General features: G+C 44.0%; 1 protein-coding gene across 4 annotated transcripts in view; it reads left to right on the top strand.

Moving 5' to 3' along the window:
• The first annotated feature begins 3,784 nt into the window (after nucleotides 1-3,784).
• Nucleotides 3,785-15,634, top strand: part of LRGUK (leucine rich repeats and guanylate kinase domain containing) — an 81,611-nt gene continuing 69,761 nt past the window's right edge. For 3 of the 4 annotated variants that reach the window (XM_054054959.1, XM_054054967.1, XM_054054974.1), the window contains exons 1-6: nucleotides 3,785-4,082; nucleotides 6,718-6,827; nucleotides 7,480-7,561; nucleotides 8,804-8,904; nucleotides 10,142-10,223; nucleotides 13,590-13,714. In XM_054054959.1, the coding sequence (XP_053910934.1) occupies nucleotides 3,857-4,082; nucleotides 6,718-6,827; nucleotides 7,480-7,561; nucleotides 8,804-8,904; nucleotides 10,142-10,223; nucleotides 13,590-13,714 (726 nt within the window). In that variant the 5' untranslated portion in view covers nucleotides 3,785-3,856. The remainder of the gene's footprint in view (nucleotides 4,083-6,717; nucleotides 6,828-7,479; nucleotides 7,562-8,803; nucleotides 8,905-10,141; nucleotides 10,224-13,589; nucleotides 13,715-15,634) is intronic. The other variant, XM_054054953.1, reaches the window with a different exon arrangement.

Genomic DNA, 15,634 nt, shown 5'->3' on the forward strand with positions numbered 1-15,634 from the left:
GAGTAAAGGCTCCCGCTGCTAGGACAAAATTGCCATGTTATTATGTGAAACCTCACACCCCACAGACCTGTATATTCGGAGATGGCCATTTTGAGCATGCAATCATGGTGCTCTGGCTTTTCAGTCACATCCCTCCCTCAGGCCATACACGCCTGCTCATCCCGACAGAAAAGTTCCTTTTGAAGCTATTTGCCTCCCCAGATTTTGACTAAATGATGAAGTGTGCCAGAAGAGCTGGATGCAAACAGATGCAAAGGAGCAAGGTGGGCTGGCACAAAGACCTCCAAACAGACCTCCAAAGGAATCAGACAGCTTGTAGATAAGCTGCATGGAGATGCAAGCACAGCCCTTTTTCCTTGGTGGCTGAGCCCACTGCATGCTTCAGCACCCACCACCACCCCCTCAATGCCACGTGAAGGATAAGGTAAAGATTGTGGTCTGGAATCTGCTTGCCCAGCGGTGGTGAAACCTGCCTTCGCGGCACACAGGCTCCAGTTGGATCTAACACCTGCAGAAGAGTTAATAAATGGTAGCATGTGGGTGGTGTTTCATAGAATTATTGAGTAGTTAGGACTGGAAAGGACCTCAAAGATCATCTAGTTCCAACCCCCCTGCAATGGGCAGGGACATCCCACTACATCATGCTGCCCAAGGCTCCATCCAGCCTGGCCTTCAACACGTCCAGGGATGGGGCATCCACAACATCCCTTGGCAATCTGTTCCAGGGCTCCACCACCCTCATGGTGAAGAAATTCTTCCTGATGTCTAGCGTAAATCTCCCCTCTCCAGTTTTCACTTGTTTCCCCTCATCTTATCACCACAAGCCTTTACAAAAAGTCCCTCTTCAACTTTCTTGTACCCCCTTTCAGGTACTGGAACGTCACTGTAAGATCTCCTCAGAGCCTTCTCTTCTCCAGGCTGAACAACCCCAACTCTCTCAGCCTGTCCTCATACGGAAGGTGCTCCAGCCCTCTGATCATCTTTGTAGCCCTCCTCTGGACCCTTCCCAACAGTTTTCCAACCCTTTCCAACTTTGATATGGTTTGATGATTATTTGCATAAACATAATTACTGCTAAACCCCTCCCAACCCACTCGCCTGACAACTTCAAAGGCAAAAAATGGCTTCTCTGGACTATCATGGTCAAACTTTCTTCCCAGGAGCATCCAGATGAGCAAAATAACCCCTCAGGAGCAGGATAACTTTTTGGGAGTTGGAACAACAAATGTGGCTATGGAAATGGTACCAACCCAAGACCATGGAGAAGCTGGAACTAAAAAGTGGTGGTAGCTGCTAAGGGCACAGAGGGATGAAGACAAAGCAGAGGGAAGTGCCTAAATCATTGACAAGGCATAAAACCCAACACAGCTCCCAGAGGAAGGTGGACCGACAGCTGGTGGCTCTTTGGGGTGGCCATCCGTAGCTTTTGGAGTGCAGTTTGCACTATATGATTTATGGAGGGGAAAAGTGAATTTGCATCCTTTCTGCTAAGGAAGGAGATAATCCCCTAGTTGGATGTGATGTGCTGGACCAGGGATGTGGCACTTGAAGGAGGATGTCCAGGGTGACATTCCAACCGTGCCAACTATTTTCTGCCTCCACCAAAATTACCATTACTGCCCAGGCATTTTGTTCCTCCTCCACCCCCCTTTTTTTAATGGCCTCATTCAGGAACAATCTGCCTCCAGCCCAAACTACATAAAGCTAATTTCACTCCAGTTGCCATCCTCCGTGGAGAGGGGTCTTAGAGGAACCATTTCATCTCAGAGCGCATGAGCAGGCAGCCAATCCCTGCACTGCCAAGCCAAACAGATGGGGTGGGAGGAGACAGGGAGGGAGGAAAAGTGTGTTTCTGTGGTTTTAATAATCCCTTCTCCTGTCTGAATCATCACAAATCCTAGTAGAAGGGCAGGCATTTTCCAGATGGTGGGAAATAAAACTCTGGGACACTTCCATGCAGAGAACTCATTAGCCCTGCTGGCTCTGCTCCAAGCTCGATGGCAGTCCGTGTAAACTGTATTTGGACCAGCCCTTTTCCTCTCATCTGTTCCCATGAAATCTCCAGCCCCATCTTACAGAGACAAGCTGCCCAGCTAGCTATTAATTTGATTAAGCGTGGCCTTTGCCTCTTGGAGAGCTTAGTGCTTGGGCAAGTATCTTCCCCTAAACCAACCACACTCTAACATCTCAGCCGCCTTCATTCTATCCATCTGTTTGCCACTCCTTTGATGCTAACCTGCCAGCATGGAGTCAGGGGAATTGTGAAGCATTTGGCTGTTTTCCAGGTTGGAAAGGCAGAGAAATGGACAAAAAAAAAAAAAAGTAAAGAAAGGCATATATGTACATGCACGAAAAAGGATTTAGGCCCAGCCACAGCCAAATGTTACTACTGTGCTTTGCACGGTCTGGAGTGGTGTTCTCTGTCCTACCACACAAAATGGTGTGGGAGGGGGTTCTGCCAGACAGGATCTGTGCTCAGTGGCTGTCACTGCCACCCACCACAGATGATGGAGCCTCCAGAGCAATTATGAGACCCCAAATCATAAAATCAGTTGGAAGGTACCTTAAAGATCATCTAGTTCCAAACCCCTTGCCATGGGCAGGGACACCTCCCACAAGACCAGGTTGCTCAAAGCCTCATCCAATCTGGCCTTGGACATCTCCAGGGATGGGGTATCCACAACTTCCATGGGTAAACTCTGCCAGTGCCTCACCACTCTCATAGTGAAGAAATTCCTCCTTTTGTCCAGTCTAAATCTGCCCCTCTCCAGTTTATACCCATTGCCCCTAGTCCTTTTACTACAAGCCTTTGTAAACTGTCCCTCTCCAGCTTTCTTGCAGCCCCTCCAGGTACTGGAAGGTCGCTATGAAGTCTCCTTAGAGCCTTCTCTTCTCCAGGCTGAAGAAGCCCAACTCTCTCAGCCTGTCCTCATATGGGAGGTGCTCCAGCCCTCCACAAAACATGATTGCACAAAACTCTTTAGCATCTTTAAGACTTGGATTGGTATGTGTCAGACATATTTTTTTTTTGGTCTAAAGCTTTTTGTTTGCATTGCGAGAAGCCCTGAAGAGAAGGATTTGGGGGTACTAGTGGATGAGAAGGTCGACAGGAGCCAGAAATGTGTGCTTGCAGCCCACAAAGCCAGACAAATCCTGTGCTGCATCAAAAGCAGCGCAGCCAGCAAGGTGAGGGAGGGGATTCTTTGCTCATTTATGAGACCTCACTTGGAGCCCTGCATTCAGTTCTGGAGTCCTCAGCAAAGGAAGGACATGGATCTGTCGGAAGGGATCCAGAGGAGGCCAGGAAGATGATTTGAGGGCTGAAGTACCTCTGCTATGAGGACAGGGTAGGAGAGCTGAGCTTAGTCAGCCTGGAGAGGGGAAGGCTCTGGGGAGACCTTAGAGCAGCTTCCAATATTTAAAGGGGCTTCAGAAAAGCTGGGGAGGGACTTTTTATCCGGGAGTGCAGGGACAGGACGAAGGCGGACGGTTTTATGCTGAAAGAGGGGAGATTTAAATTAGATACTAGGAAGACATATTACTACAACTCCCAGCATGCCTTGCGGCAGGGGATGCAGCAGGCTCTCCCCTCAGAGAACTACAACTCCCAGCATGCATTGCTGTCTAGGGGCCTGTGCAGATGCCCCCGCTCAGAGAACTACAACTCCCGTCCTGCACAGCGCCACACGACGGTTTTCTATTGGTCGGATGGCGAGTAGACGCCAATCACGTGATCGGCGGGGGGGCAAAGGGAGGGGGTGTGCTTCCCCCATCGCCACGGCAACCGCAGCAAACAAGATGTCGGCGGCGTGGTGAGAGGGCGCAGCTTCGCCCTTCTCGCTTCTCCTTGCAGCGCATGGCGGGGGGCGAGGAGAGCAGGGGCGAGCGTGGCCTCAGTGAGCCCCTTCCCTCTGCTTATGGCCTCGCCGAGCCTCTCTCCCAGGGGTTCCCAGGGGAGCAGCAGCAGGACGGTGCCAGCTTGGCGCAGCCACAGCTCAGCCCGGCTCAGCGAGAGGAGGAAGAAGAGAAGAAGGGAGAAGAAGAGGAGTCACAGCACGCAGAGGTTCAGCTCAGTGCCCCTCAGATGTTTGGGGAGGGGTGTGCTTATATGGGAAAAGCCCTTGCCCCTGCCTCATCACTCAGGTGGGGAAGAAGGGGAGGCAGTGGGGGCACCAGGAAGAGATTTCTTATCCCTCAAACAGACAAAAGGCTGGCTTGGTCTGTTTCCCAACGAAATGGCAGGAAGATGAGCCAGGGGAGGGTTAGGTTGGATATTAAGACAAGGTTCTTCACCCAGAGAGTGGTCCAGCAGTGGACATTTGGGAAGATTTCTTCTCCGAAAGGGTTCTCAGGCCCTGGCAAAGGCTGCCCAGGGAGGTGGTGGAGTCCTCATCCCTGGAGGTGTTTAAAACATGGGGAGATGAGGTGCTCAGAGGTCTGGTTTAGTAGTGGACAGGTATGGTTGGACTTGATGAATTCAAAGGTGTTTTCTAACCAAACGATTCTATGATTCTATGAACATCTTCCCAGGGAAGCAGGTCACAGCACCAAGCCTCACAATATTCCAGAAGCATTTGGACAATGCCCTCAGACCAGCTGTGTGAATGGTGGAGTTGTCCTGTGCAGGGGCAGGAGTTGGACTCGATGATCCTTGTGGGTCCCTTCCGACTCTGGTTATACTGCGATTCCCCTCGTGTCTAATTTCTGCCTTTTTGATCATAGAATGGTTTGGGTTGGAAGGGACCTTAAAGATCATCCTGTCCCAACCCCCCTGCCATGGGCAGGGACACCTCCCACTGCTCAAAGCCTCATCCAGCCTGGCCTTGAACACCTTCAGGGATGGGGCAGCCATGACTTCCCTGGGCAACCTGTGCCATGGCCTTACCACCCTCATTGGGAAGAGTTTCTTTCTAATGCCTAATCTAAATCTTCCCCCTTCCTGTTTAAAACCATTACCCCCTCATCCCGTCACTTCAGGCCCTTGTAAAAAGCCCCTTACCAGCTTTCAGACCCAGGGGAAATGAAAATGAGGGGGAAAAGATTTGGGTGTAGGAAACCAAAATTACTGCTTTAATGAAATGATAATGATGATAATAATAATAATAATAATTAGAAAGTAATAAAAACTATACAAATATATGAGATTGTGCCCTCGCACCACTCCTTGATGACTACATCACCACAAATGCTGCAGAGCATACGCGAGGGAATGGGTCGACAGCTAGGAAGGAGCTGGGCTCAGGACCTGGATTCAGGAATGCACGGATCTGGGATTAGCAGCAACCAGACCGTCGAAGTTCTCACTGGACATCGGCTATCACAGAAAAGGGGGAGACCTTCATGGTCTCTCAATTTTATACTGAGTATGATGTATATGGCTTGGAATTCTCTGTTGATCAGTTTGGGGTCACCTCTCCTGTCCATCCCTCCTTGCAGGTGCAGCCCCTTTTTTGTCCGCTCGAGGATGGCCCTGGTTACTGGAGGAATAAGTATAAGCATTGGCCTTTCTGCAACCCAGGGCCTGGTATTATCATTTCTAGAGAGAAACTGTATGAAAAACATGCAGTTTGCTTTCAGAAAATGAAGTTACTTTGTGTGATTGAGTTAGAGTCAGAAACTGATTCTGCTTGAACTCAAACCACAACACCCTCTCTCATCACTCGGTGTCATTGTGGGGGAAGGAAGGAGGAGGCAATGGGGGCACAAGGTAAACATTTCTCATTTCCCCATAGAAGGGAAAGGCTGCTTTGGTCTGTTTCCCTCCACACCTCTCATTTCTGCCTCTTTTTTTAGGGAACCTTCCATCGCTGTGGTGTCCAGGATAGTTCTGGATTACCCTTCTCCGTCTTTGCTGTATGAACTGGCAAATGGATGGCCAAATTAAACTCCTTTCCTGTTTATTTGCCCACCTCTGAGATTCAATCAGCACCTGGAACCAGGTGGATTATTTCTTCCTGCACTGCTGGGCTCTAAAGTGTCCACTGCCACAGTATTATCACCTCGTATTTTTACCTAGTGGAAAGGCATCTATAGCCTCCACTGCTTTAATGTTTAGGTGCTATAATTTAGCTGATCACCATTTGAAACATTATTTATCTTGGTCCCTAGATTAGCAATTGTTGGGTGACTTCTCCAGGCTTATAGGAATTTCACAAGCCATTGGCTTATTTTCTCATTAAAGCTACGCAGTGGTTCATTAGTGCCATCTGTCAAGTACTCTTTTTGGCAGGATTGTTCTCTGAAGAACAGCGATAGCTGCTCATGCCGAACAGATTTAAAGGGCCTCCTATAATGCGCATATTGGGGTACAACATTGGGGTTGTGTTAGTGCTGATTTGCTGAGATGTTAACATCCATAGTCAATGTGAGTTTCATGGCTCAACATCTCTGGAAATGGGTCCTGTTTAGAGCTGCACATTTAAACCAGAAGGGGGGGGGGAAAACCCCAACAAAAAGCTGTTGAATCTTTTTAAATATATAGAGCTAGTACTCTATGTGTTTCTATTTATCTGTTTTGTGGGCTGTATTCATCTTTTTCCCTAGTGTGCCTTGGTAGGATGATGGAGCACGAAAAGCAGCCTTTGATTGAGCACTTTTATTACCCTCTGTCCCCAGTTGCATTCCAAGCAGCCCCTAGATTCTGCCAAGTGTGGAATTCCGTTTCATAAATCTCCCCTTAATCCATTTCTCTCCATGTCCTCCCTTTCTGGTTTTTATAGGGTCAGTTTGATGGAGTATTGGATGAAGACACTGTGGCTGAGGGACTCCACAAGCTGGGGCGCTCAGCCCCTGGTACCGAATACGTTTATCTTAATCTGTCACTTACAGTAAGTATGAGTAGCGAACATCATTGTAAAGAGCTTATTGCTTAAAAGTTGCCCCTTTTTTAACAGCAAATAGTTGGTCTAGTAAAAAAAATATTGAGAGGCAGATTTTTGTCTCTGCCTTTCAATGCCATTTCATGTAGATGGGACTTTTGACAAGACACAGCACAGCTCCTGCTGACAACTGCCGTGTTGGTATTGTTTCTTTCACAGCGTAGCGACAGCAGTAAGGTTTTTCCTTACCCAGTCTTCGAATGTGAAAATGGATCTTCCTGCTTCAGTCAGCTAGAGACAAAAATAGAGGAACATGCTAAACACCTGAGAAGGCTGTCCCTCCAGAAAGTTAAAATGGTTGTGTCTTTTTAAAGATTACTTGCTGCCATTCCTTTTTCTATGCAGCCCTGTTTTCTTGGCATTTTTCCTAGCTCCAGCTGTCTCTCCTGGTTGTGTTTCAATGTCATCTTTTGACATTTTCTCCATTCATGACTGGTCTGCAGGTCTAACATCACTTTCTGTATATGTCATTCTGTTCTGACACATCCAGCTGGAGAGACCTTGGGGCATCTCTTCAATGTCTCCTGCCTTTGTGTATCTCTTGGGAGAGTGCTGAGGTTGTACAGCTAGTTATTAAAGTCTCTCTGCTTTATTTTTCCAGGGTCGTGAGTTAAGTGACATTAACATTCTCTCCAGATATGTTCACCTACAGAAGCTGGAACTTTCATATAATAAAATTAATGGTATGTAGTAAATACACTAGTAAATTCTTGGGTTGTGAAATCATTTAGGATGAGAAATGCACTGTACCATGTAGATTTAATAGCACAAAGCCCAGTCTACATTTTAGTGATATAACTACTCCAGCTCTACAGAATGAGGCAGTGGCTTGATCCTCTCGAGAATGATTTATGAACCGTAGACAACTGCACCAGCTTATACTTATCAGTGGGAGCATTGTCCAGTTGATTATCCAAACATAAAATGCAAGCAAGCTTGTCAATACAAGGCTAAGGTTGAGATTTTACATGTGCAGTTGTCATAATATTTAAAGTTGTGTCTGTTCCCAGCCTTGGGTTTTCCTTTGCCAGGGTTTCCCATTGGTGAAAAACTATATCCTGGATTTAGAAAGGTAACAAACGGAGAGGGGGCTAAACTCTATCTCTTCTACTCCTTCCCTCTCCCTCATATTCCCCATCTAATTTTCTGCTATAACACCAAAAGGAATAAGCTGTTGTGGGCAACCTGTTGCATTATTTCTTTTGAGTTTGTTTCGCTTGAGGTGCTGGGCAAAAATAATGGCAGCGTTTCTGTAAGGCGACACTTCTCTGTTTTCATTTTACTGATGGTTTGTCTGTGAAGGCTGGGTCTGAACAAAGCAGGGACTTTTCCGTAACAACTAGTCATTTAGTCTTCAGTAGTGGCCTGAGTACTTATAGAACCAGAGAATGGTTTTGGTTGGAAGGGACCTTAATGATCATCCAACTGGGTTTGTTCAGCCTTGAGAAGAGAAGGCTTAGGGGAGACCTTATTGCCATGTACCAGTAAATAAAGGGTGTCTATCAAGGGGATGGAGGCTCCCTTTTTACAAAGAATCATATGGAAAAGACAGGGGGTAATGGATATAAGTTCCTTCTGAGGAGATTCCACTTGGATTCCAGAAGAGATTTTTCACCATGAGAACAGTTAAGCATTGGAATAATCTCCCCATGGTAGTGGTAGATTCCTCTACACTGGACACACTTAAGGTTGAGCTTGACAAGAGTTCTGGGCCATCTCATCCAAACTATAGATCTCGTAGAACGTTGGACTAGATGTTCCTCAATGTCCCTTCCAACCTGGCATTCTGTGATTCTGTATCATTCTATGATTTTGTGAAAGTGATTTTGATTGCTATTGGACGTAACTGTCATATTTTGACATGATGATCTCTGTGTTTACCTATACATTGATGTACAGGATTTGACATCTTGTTTTGTTACTAGATCTTTCTTGTATCGGTCACATACCTCACTTACTAGAACTGAATGCTTCCCACAATGAATTGACTACATCTTTTATGTTTAAACCACCTAAAAATCTCAGGGTAAGTTGCAAAAAAATGCATTTTATAATTTACATTCAAAACAGTTTTCAAAATCTAATTTAGACATTGTATTTGGACATGTGCAAAAGCTAATTTCTGTGCCTTCCTTTTTCTTGCTTTCTTACTTCATTTGAGATTTTAATAGCTTTTCCGAATATTTAGGTGTTCTACACTGCACATTTCAGTCTTTTCTTTTCTTTTACACCCTGGTGTGCTATGGGAAAGTACATTGCACAGCTACCTGTTCTAGCCAAAGCTAAATACAACCAGATTTTTTTCCTTGCTTGTCGAATTCACGGCCTCAAATTGCACCAAGGAAGGTTTAGATTGGACATCAGGAAAAATTTCTTCACCTAAAGGGTTCTCAGGCCCTGGCAGAGGCTGCCCAGGGAGGCGGTTGAGTCCCCATCCCTGGAGGTGTTTAAAAGACGAGGAGATGAGGTGCTCAGGGATCTGGTTTAGTAGTAAACAGGTACAGTTGGACTTGGTGATCTCAAAGGTATTTTCCAACCAAATGATTTTAAGCTTCTGTGAATTCATCAGACCTTTAGTGGGATCGGTTCCTGCCTTTGAAATTCATTTCTGGCAAATCGTAGAATCATAGAATCACTAGGTTGGAAAAGACCTCTAGGATCATCAAGTCCAACCATTCCTATCAACCACTAAACCATGTCCCTGAGCACCTCCTCTACCCGTCTTTTAAATACCTCCAGGGATGGTGACTCAACCACCTCCCTGGACAGCCTCTGCCAGTGTCTGTTTCACAGACCCTTTCTGTGAAATTTTTTTTTCTCATGTCCAGCCTGAACCGTGGCGGATCTTGAGACCATTCCCAGATGTTATTGTGAAACACGTACTTAAAGTATAGCTGTGTGCTAGTCTTCCCTTCGCTGTTTTCTGGTAGCCCACTTTGGGTTATTAAAAAAAGGAGATTGTTTTGAAACACGACCTTCGTGTTTTTCTCCATCTTCTCTGTTAGTTTTTTAGTATGCATGCATGATTACAGGACCATTAACGATAATGTTGGAAGAAATTGTAGTTTTGGATGTTCCCAAATGTCAATTCTGTGCATCATAAAAAAAGAGCCTTTCTGTTTATGTCCCAATATTAATATTTATGATATTTTCATTACTTCCACACCTTTGATGGAAGTTTAATGTAACAGCCACTTAGCTTCACAAGACAGCTCTAAGTGCTGAAGAGAAGAAATTAATTTCATGTCTCATTTTTTCTTTAGGAAGTGGATTTTTCATACAATCAAATAGCTAAAATGCAAGATTTGTCAGCATACCAGTCTCTTACTAAGCTTTTGCTGGACTGTATCCTTTCTGGAAGCTTGAATGGGAGAGAATTTTCTTGTTTGCTTTCTGAACAGACATTTGCTTCCAATAGATACCTGTTTTCTTTGTTTTTTTTCCTTCATGTCAGTTTTGTCCTTAGAAGCAAGATTAAACACTCTCATTCTGGTGGTGAAACATCTTAATTTACTTAAGCATGTGAGGTGTTAAAGGTGTCTGTGTATACATGTACGGTTTTAGCCTGCTTAGAGGAATACAAAAACTCCACTGTGTTGCATCATGTAAAACTGAAAAAGCAGCGTGTCACGCTGTCTTTTCATGGCAGAGGTAATAAATAATCCCAGTATTTTTATATAAGAAAGGTTAATAAGAAATCGGCTTGGAACACTAAGCTCCCTTAACTGAAGAAGCTGCGTGTTTTTTAATCTTAGACATAGCTAATTACACAGGGACTATGTAATCACAATGACAATAGAGAGAATCCTTTAGTGAGAGAAGACTTCCAGGAGCGTGCTGAGGGAAGTACAGTGAGCGAAGGTGGTCTGCTGTCCACCTTCTATGCTCTCACTGTGGTACCCAGTCTGGGGGCTTAGAAACACTGTGCTGTAAGAAATCAGATCAATATCAACCTGCAGATTAAGTTTCTTCATTGCTTCATTCTCCAAGGCTTTCCATAGTACTCGTAGTCTCCCTAAAGATTCTCCTATGCTTTTCTGAAATATCTCCTAGAGTTTTGTGTTGACGTGCTGCCTCACTTGCAATTGCTTCCCAAGGGCACGTGAACCTTTTCTCTTTGCCTCATAAATTGCATCTTGCTTTTCTGCTCTCTGAAAAGGAGAAGACGGCAGGCTGCTGCAATTTTTTCTCTGCCTTTTGCCCTCGAAGTAGCCCATTACCAAACGGTATTAATACAATGCCTTTTTCATGTAGAAGCAGATAAAGCATTTGCAGGGCATCCAGGTTACGTTATTCACATCTTACAAGTTGTGCAGGTGACATGGTTCTTGTCAGAAAATGGCATTGAGACGCTGTCCCTTTGCAATTCTAATTTTCCATCACGGAGCAAAAAACCATACAGCAAAATGAAAAGAAGAAAAGATCAGAGGTTTGTATTGTGGATCTGAATCAGTATTTTTTCATTTGGTTTCAGGGCAGCAGCGCGCTTTCTCTATTTCTTCATTTGTCAATGAAGGTGCCATTGAAATGGGGAGGAAGACAGTTCTATGCATACAGAACCCTCTGAAATAGAGGAAAATGGGTGCAGAATTGAGAAGTGCAGAATAGCCACTGGTCCTAACCCATATCAAGCACTCTTCAACAAAGACATGGCAGACAAAACAAGTGGTTCTTTGTAATCATAAATGAAAAATACTGTATTAAATATAGTGCAGTAGCAGAAATATTTGGCATGCATTTCTCACTGACAGTAACTAAGCATTTCTGACCATATTTAAGTGAATTAGGATGCAGATGGTATGGTCAGTGAAAAATTCTTTCTGACAGGTGCACACACAACCATACCTGACAGGTTTATAAATGAGATTTCAAGGAGGAAACTTCCCAAACCAGAAAGGAAGACAGCTTATAGAATCATAGAATGGTTTGGGTTGGAAAGAGCCTTAAAGAGCATCCAGTTCCAAAGCCCCTGCCATGAGCAGGGACACCTCCCACTGGATCAGGCTGCTCAAGACCTCATCCAGCTTGGCCTTGAACACCTCCAGGGATGGGGGAGCTATGACTTTTCTGGGCAATAATATCTGACCAAGTGTTGTAGTGTGTCATTAAAAAACTAAAACTGCTTGCCTTTGGATTTAGTGCTTAATAATTTGCTATGTCATATTGATGCTCATGGTTTAAACAATATTTTTCTTCCTCAGTTGAAAGAGGAGCAGTCCCATTTTGTATGCAAATCCATGAATATCTATCAAATATCAGTGCCTGTGGATGGTTTTGGTTTCTTTTCTAAAATGACAAAGACAACACATATAAATCTGTGCTTACCGGTTACTTTTTTCCTCCTTTCCTTCCCCATCTAGACCTATAAGTGTAGAACTAGAGTAGAGTACAATGAAGTCACTGTGTAGGAGGGCAGTTAGGAGAAAACAGCTGGGTCACAGCTATTAAAGAGTATTCTTTTGGCCCTGGCTAAGCTTACATTTTGTTTGGTTACAATATCATTCAGACTGAGAGAAAAAAGTCGTTATCAGTTGGCCACTGCCTGGTAAGACTAGAAACGTGAATGAAAACTCACTTGGCTCTGTTTGCAGGCAGAGTTCATTCTTTCAAATCAATTAAAAATGTTTTCTTCTGTGATTGCCTAAAGGCATTTCTCTGCCTCCTACATGTTCTGGCTATTTTTTTCAGTTATATTTTTTGTGGGTTTTATTTAACTAGTTCCAGCTTGAACACCTACAATACAAGTGCAATTCTTCTTGCCTGACTTCAGTCACAAAGCAATGAGATGCCTGGATCAGAGTTATCCAATATCAGTGCAGCAAGAGATACAGAGGCAGGTACCTCTGCAGTTCACCCCAGTCTGAGATAGCTTGTTGTCAAAGGCAACTGCTTTGTTTAACTAATAGAGGTAGTTATGTTAATGCTGAAGTTTCCTGAGGAATCCTAACTACTTTTACTCTTTAATGTATATTTAAAATGCACCTTCCCCTTTCAGTACAAATGGCCAGTATGGAACAGGAATAATTTAGAGTGAACTCACCCGGTATAGTACTATCCTCTGTTATTACTTGGGTAATTTGTGTGGAATGCTTGAGGTCAAGGTCAGTTTGGAGCCACATTTAAGTACTCCTATGGGTAAAAAAGATCGCGCTCTCTTCTAATGGCTCAGCCATGTGCCTGTGTTCTACAGCTGACTGACCATGACTGGTACTCAGTTCAAATCAAAGACATAAAGACCTCTGTGTTTTAGCCTTCACATATGCATCTGACGATAAGACCAGAGATTTATAGCAGGGCTTTGCAAGACACTGGCAGAAGCAGTTTCTTCCCCACTCTCCCATTGCCTTATTTTCTCTACTTTCTTGATTTGCCACCAGCCTGGTTGTGCCAGCCTGAAAAACTGCACTGTAGACCAGGTCATGGAAACAATTGGGCTTAAAAGTCCCTCCAAAAAGGAGGGGAGGATTTATCAAGCTGGATCAGTGTCGCTTGCCCTGCTGCCCTACAAAAAGTTGTGTCAGCCAAACAAGGAGGCAGTGAGTTCCAGAGTAAGGGTGAGTGTTAGCAGCTGTGATTTTAAACTTCTTAGCACAAAGCATTCGATATCTAGCTCCCCATATCCTAAAATTCAGCTCTGTTGGCTAATTTAACTACTAATTATTACCAAGGGTTTGTGTTCAGTTATTTCCTTAAGTGTAACCCACTCTGTAGTTAATAATATCGAGGAGATAAGAGGACTGGAGAAGTGTCGCAGTCTGAATCATCTTAGTTTGTCCCACAACAGACTCATTGCCATCAGTGGCCTGGAGAATTTGCCTATCAAAGTACTCGATCTGGTAAGAAAGAAGTGATTGCAGCTGTTTTCCTGTCTTATCTTTTATCAATGTATTAATGCTCTAATAAACATGAAGGGAAATAACACAATTTCAGAGATAATGTGTAATACTGAGCTCATTTTTTATTAATACAAGATCATAGAATGTTACAGGTCAGAAGGGAGCTGTGAAGCACATCTGACCCAGCTTCCTCCTCGAAGCCGAGCCACCTTCAGCACAGCTTGCTCAAGGCCTTGTCCAGCTGGGTTTTGAATTTCTCCAAAGATTTTTGGAGAATACCCCAACATAAGAAGGATATGGAACTGTTGGAACAGGTCCAGAGGAGGCCATGAAGATGATCCAAGGGCTGGAGCATTTCTGCTATGAGGACAGGCTGAAAGATTTGGGGTTGTTCAGCCTGGAGAAGAGAAACCTCCAAGGAGACCTTAGAGTGGCCTTCAGGTACCTGAAGGGGGTTACAGGAAAGTTGGGGAGGAACTTTTTACAAGGATATCTAGTAATAAGACGTGGGGGAATGGCTTTAAATTGGAAGAGGGGAGATTTAGATTAGACATTAGGAAGAAATTCTTCACAATGAGGGTGGTGAGACACTGGCACAGGTTGCCCAGAGAAGTTGTGGATGGCCCATCCCTGGAGGTGTTCAAGGCCAGGTTGGATGAGGCTTTGAGCAACCTGGTCCTGTGGGAGGTGTCCCTGCCCATGGCAGGGGGGTTGGAACTGGGTGATCTTTAAGGTTCCTTCCAACCCAACCCATTCTATGATATTTTGCATTGGCTCTGGGGAGGTTTTGTATTACTTGGGTGATGTGTAAGAAATCGCTTACTGTGCTTTTTCAGAGTACATTTCCTCATAAAATTGTATTCATAACAGTGATCTACGAGTGGAGAGGGGAAACTGAGAAGTGAGAAGCCTGCATTAATTTCAGAAAACGAGTTAAGTTTAGTATGCAAATCTGATACATTATTAAAGGATCTTTGTTTAATTTTTAAGTATCTTGTAATGAGATTGGAAGCTTTATATTGCCAGCTTTCCAACAAGATAGCTAGGATTTATTTGTTCAAATACAGCATTTCTAGGTTCTGTTTCCAGATGCTTTAGCACTATTTATCTTCTCTGGCTTCAAATTTCTGCAGTGTAGACGGCTGCATGTGAGGCAGTTGTTCTTTGCTGCCTCAAAATTCAGTGCAGAGAAATGGACACCTGAAATACTTCATTATTCTGATCCAGCTGCTGACACCTACTTTAACACAAGAAGCATCAGTGCCTGTTTCTGTTATGAACATCATCCCTGGAGGTGTTCAAGGCCAGGTTGGATGGGGCTTTGAGCAGACTGGTCCAGTGAGACATGTCTGTGCCCATGGCAGAGGGATTGGAACTGGATGATCTTCAAGGTACCTTCCAAGCCAAACCATTCTATGATCCTATCATTCTATGATTTTGGGATATTTAATAGGAAGAGCCGTCAATAACATGGTTATGCAGAAACTTAAGCAAAGCTTATATTTAATGCAGTTTAGCTGGTATAAAATACAAGTGACTTCTCAGTACTCTTAAAATTACTTCAAATTACAGTTACTTTGTAATAGTAATTTGAGGAAATATTTAATGGGATTTTCAAAATGAGTACCAAAAAACTATACATAGAAATAAGCTCATATTTGCTATATTAGTTTTAAGCACCTACATAAATATTTCAGGTAAAGTGAATGAATCCCATATCAAAAATAGAAATATTCTTTTCCAATCCTTTTAAAATTTTAAAGATTGTTCTTCCATTCTGTAGGAATCGATATAGAGAAGAGAAACTAAGGTCTGTACTCATCAAAGGCTGATTAGCCCTTGAACTTATTACTGCAGTTAAATTCAGGAGAGGAATTCACATTTAAAAGCCGTCAATAGTATGTTTTGAATAATACAGAA

Source organism: Cuculus canorus, chromosome 1, assembly GCF_017976375.1.
Source record: "Cuculus canorus isolate bCucCan1 chromosome 1, bCucCan1.pri, whole genome shotgun sequence".
Classification (NCBI taxonomy): Eukaryota; Metazoa; Chordata; class Aves; order Cuculiformes; family Cuculidae; genus Cuculus; species Cuculus canorus.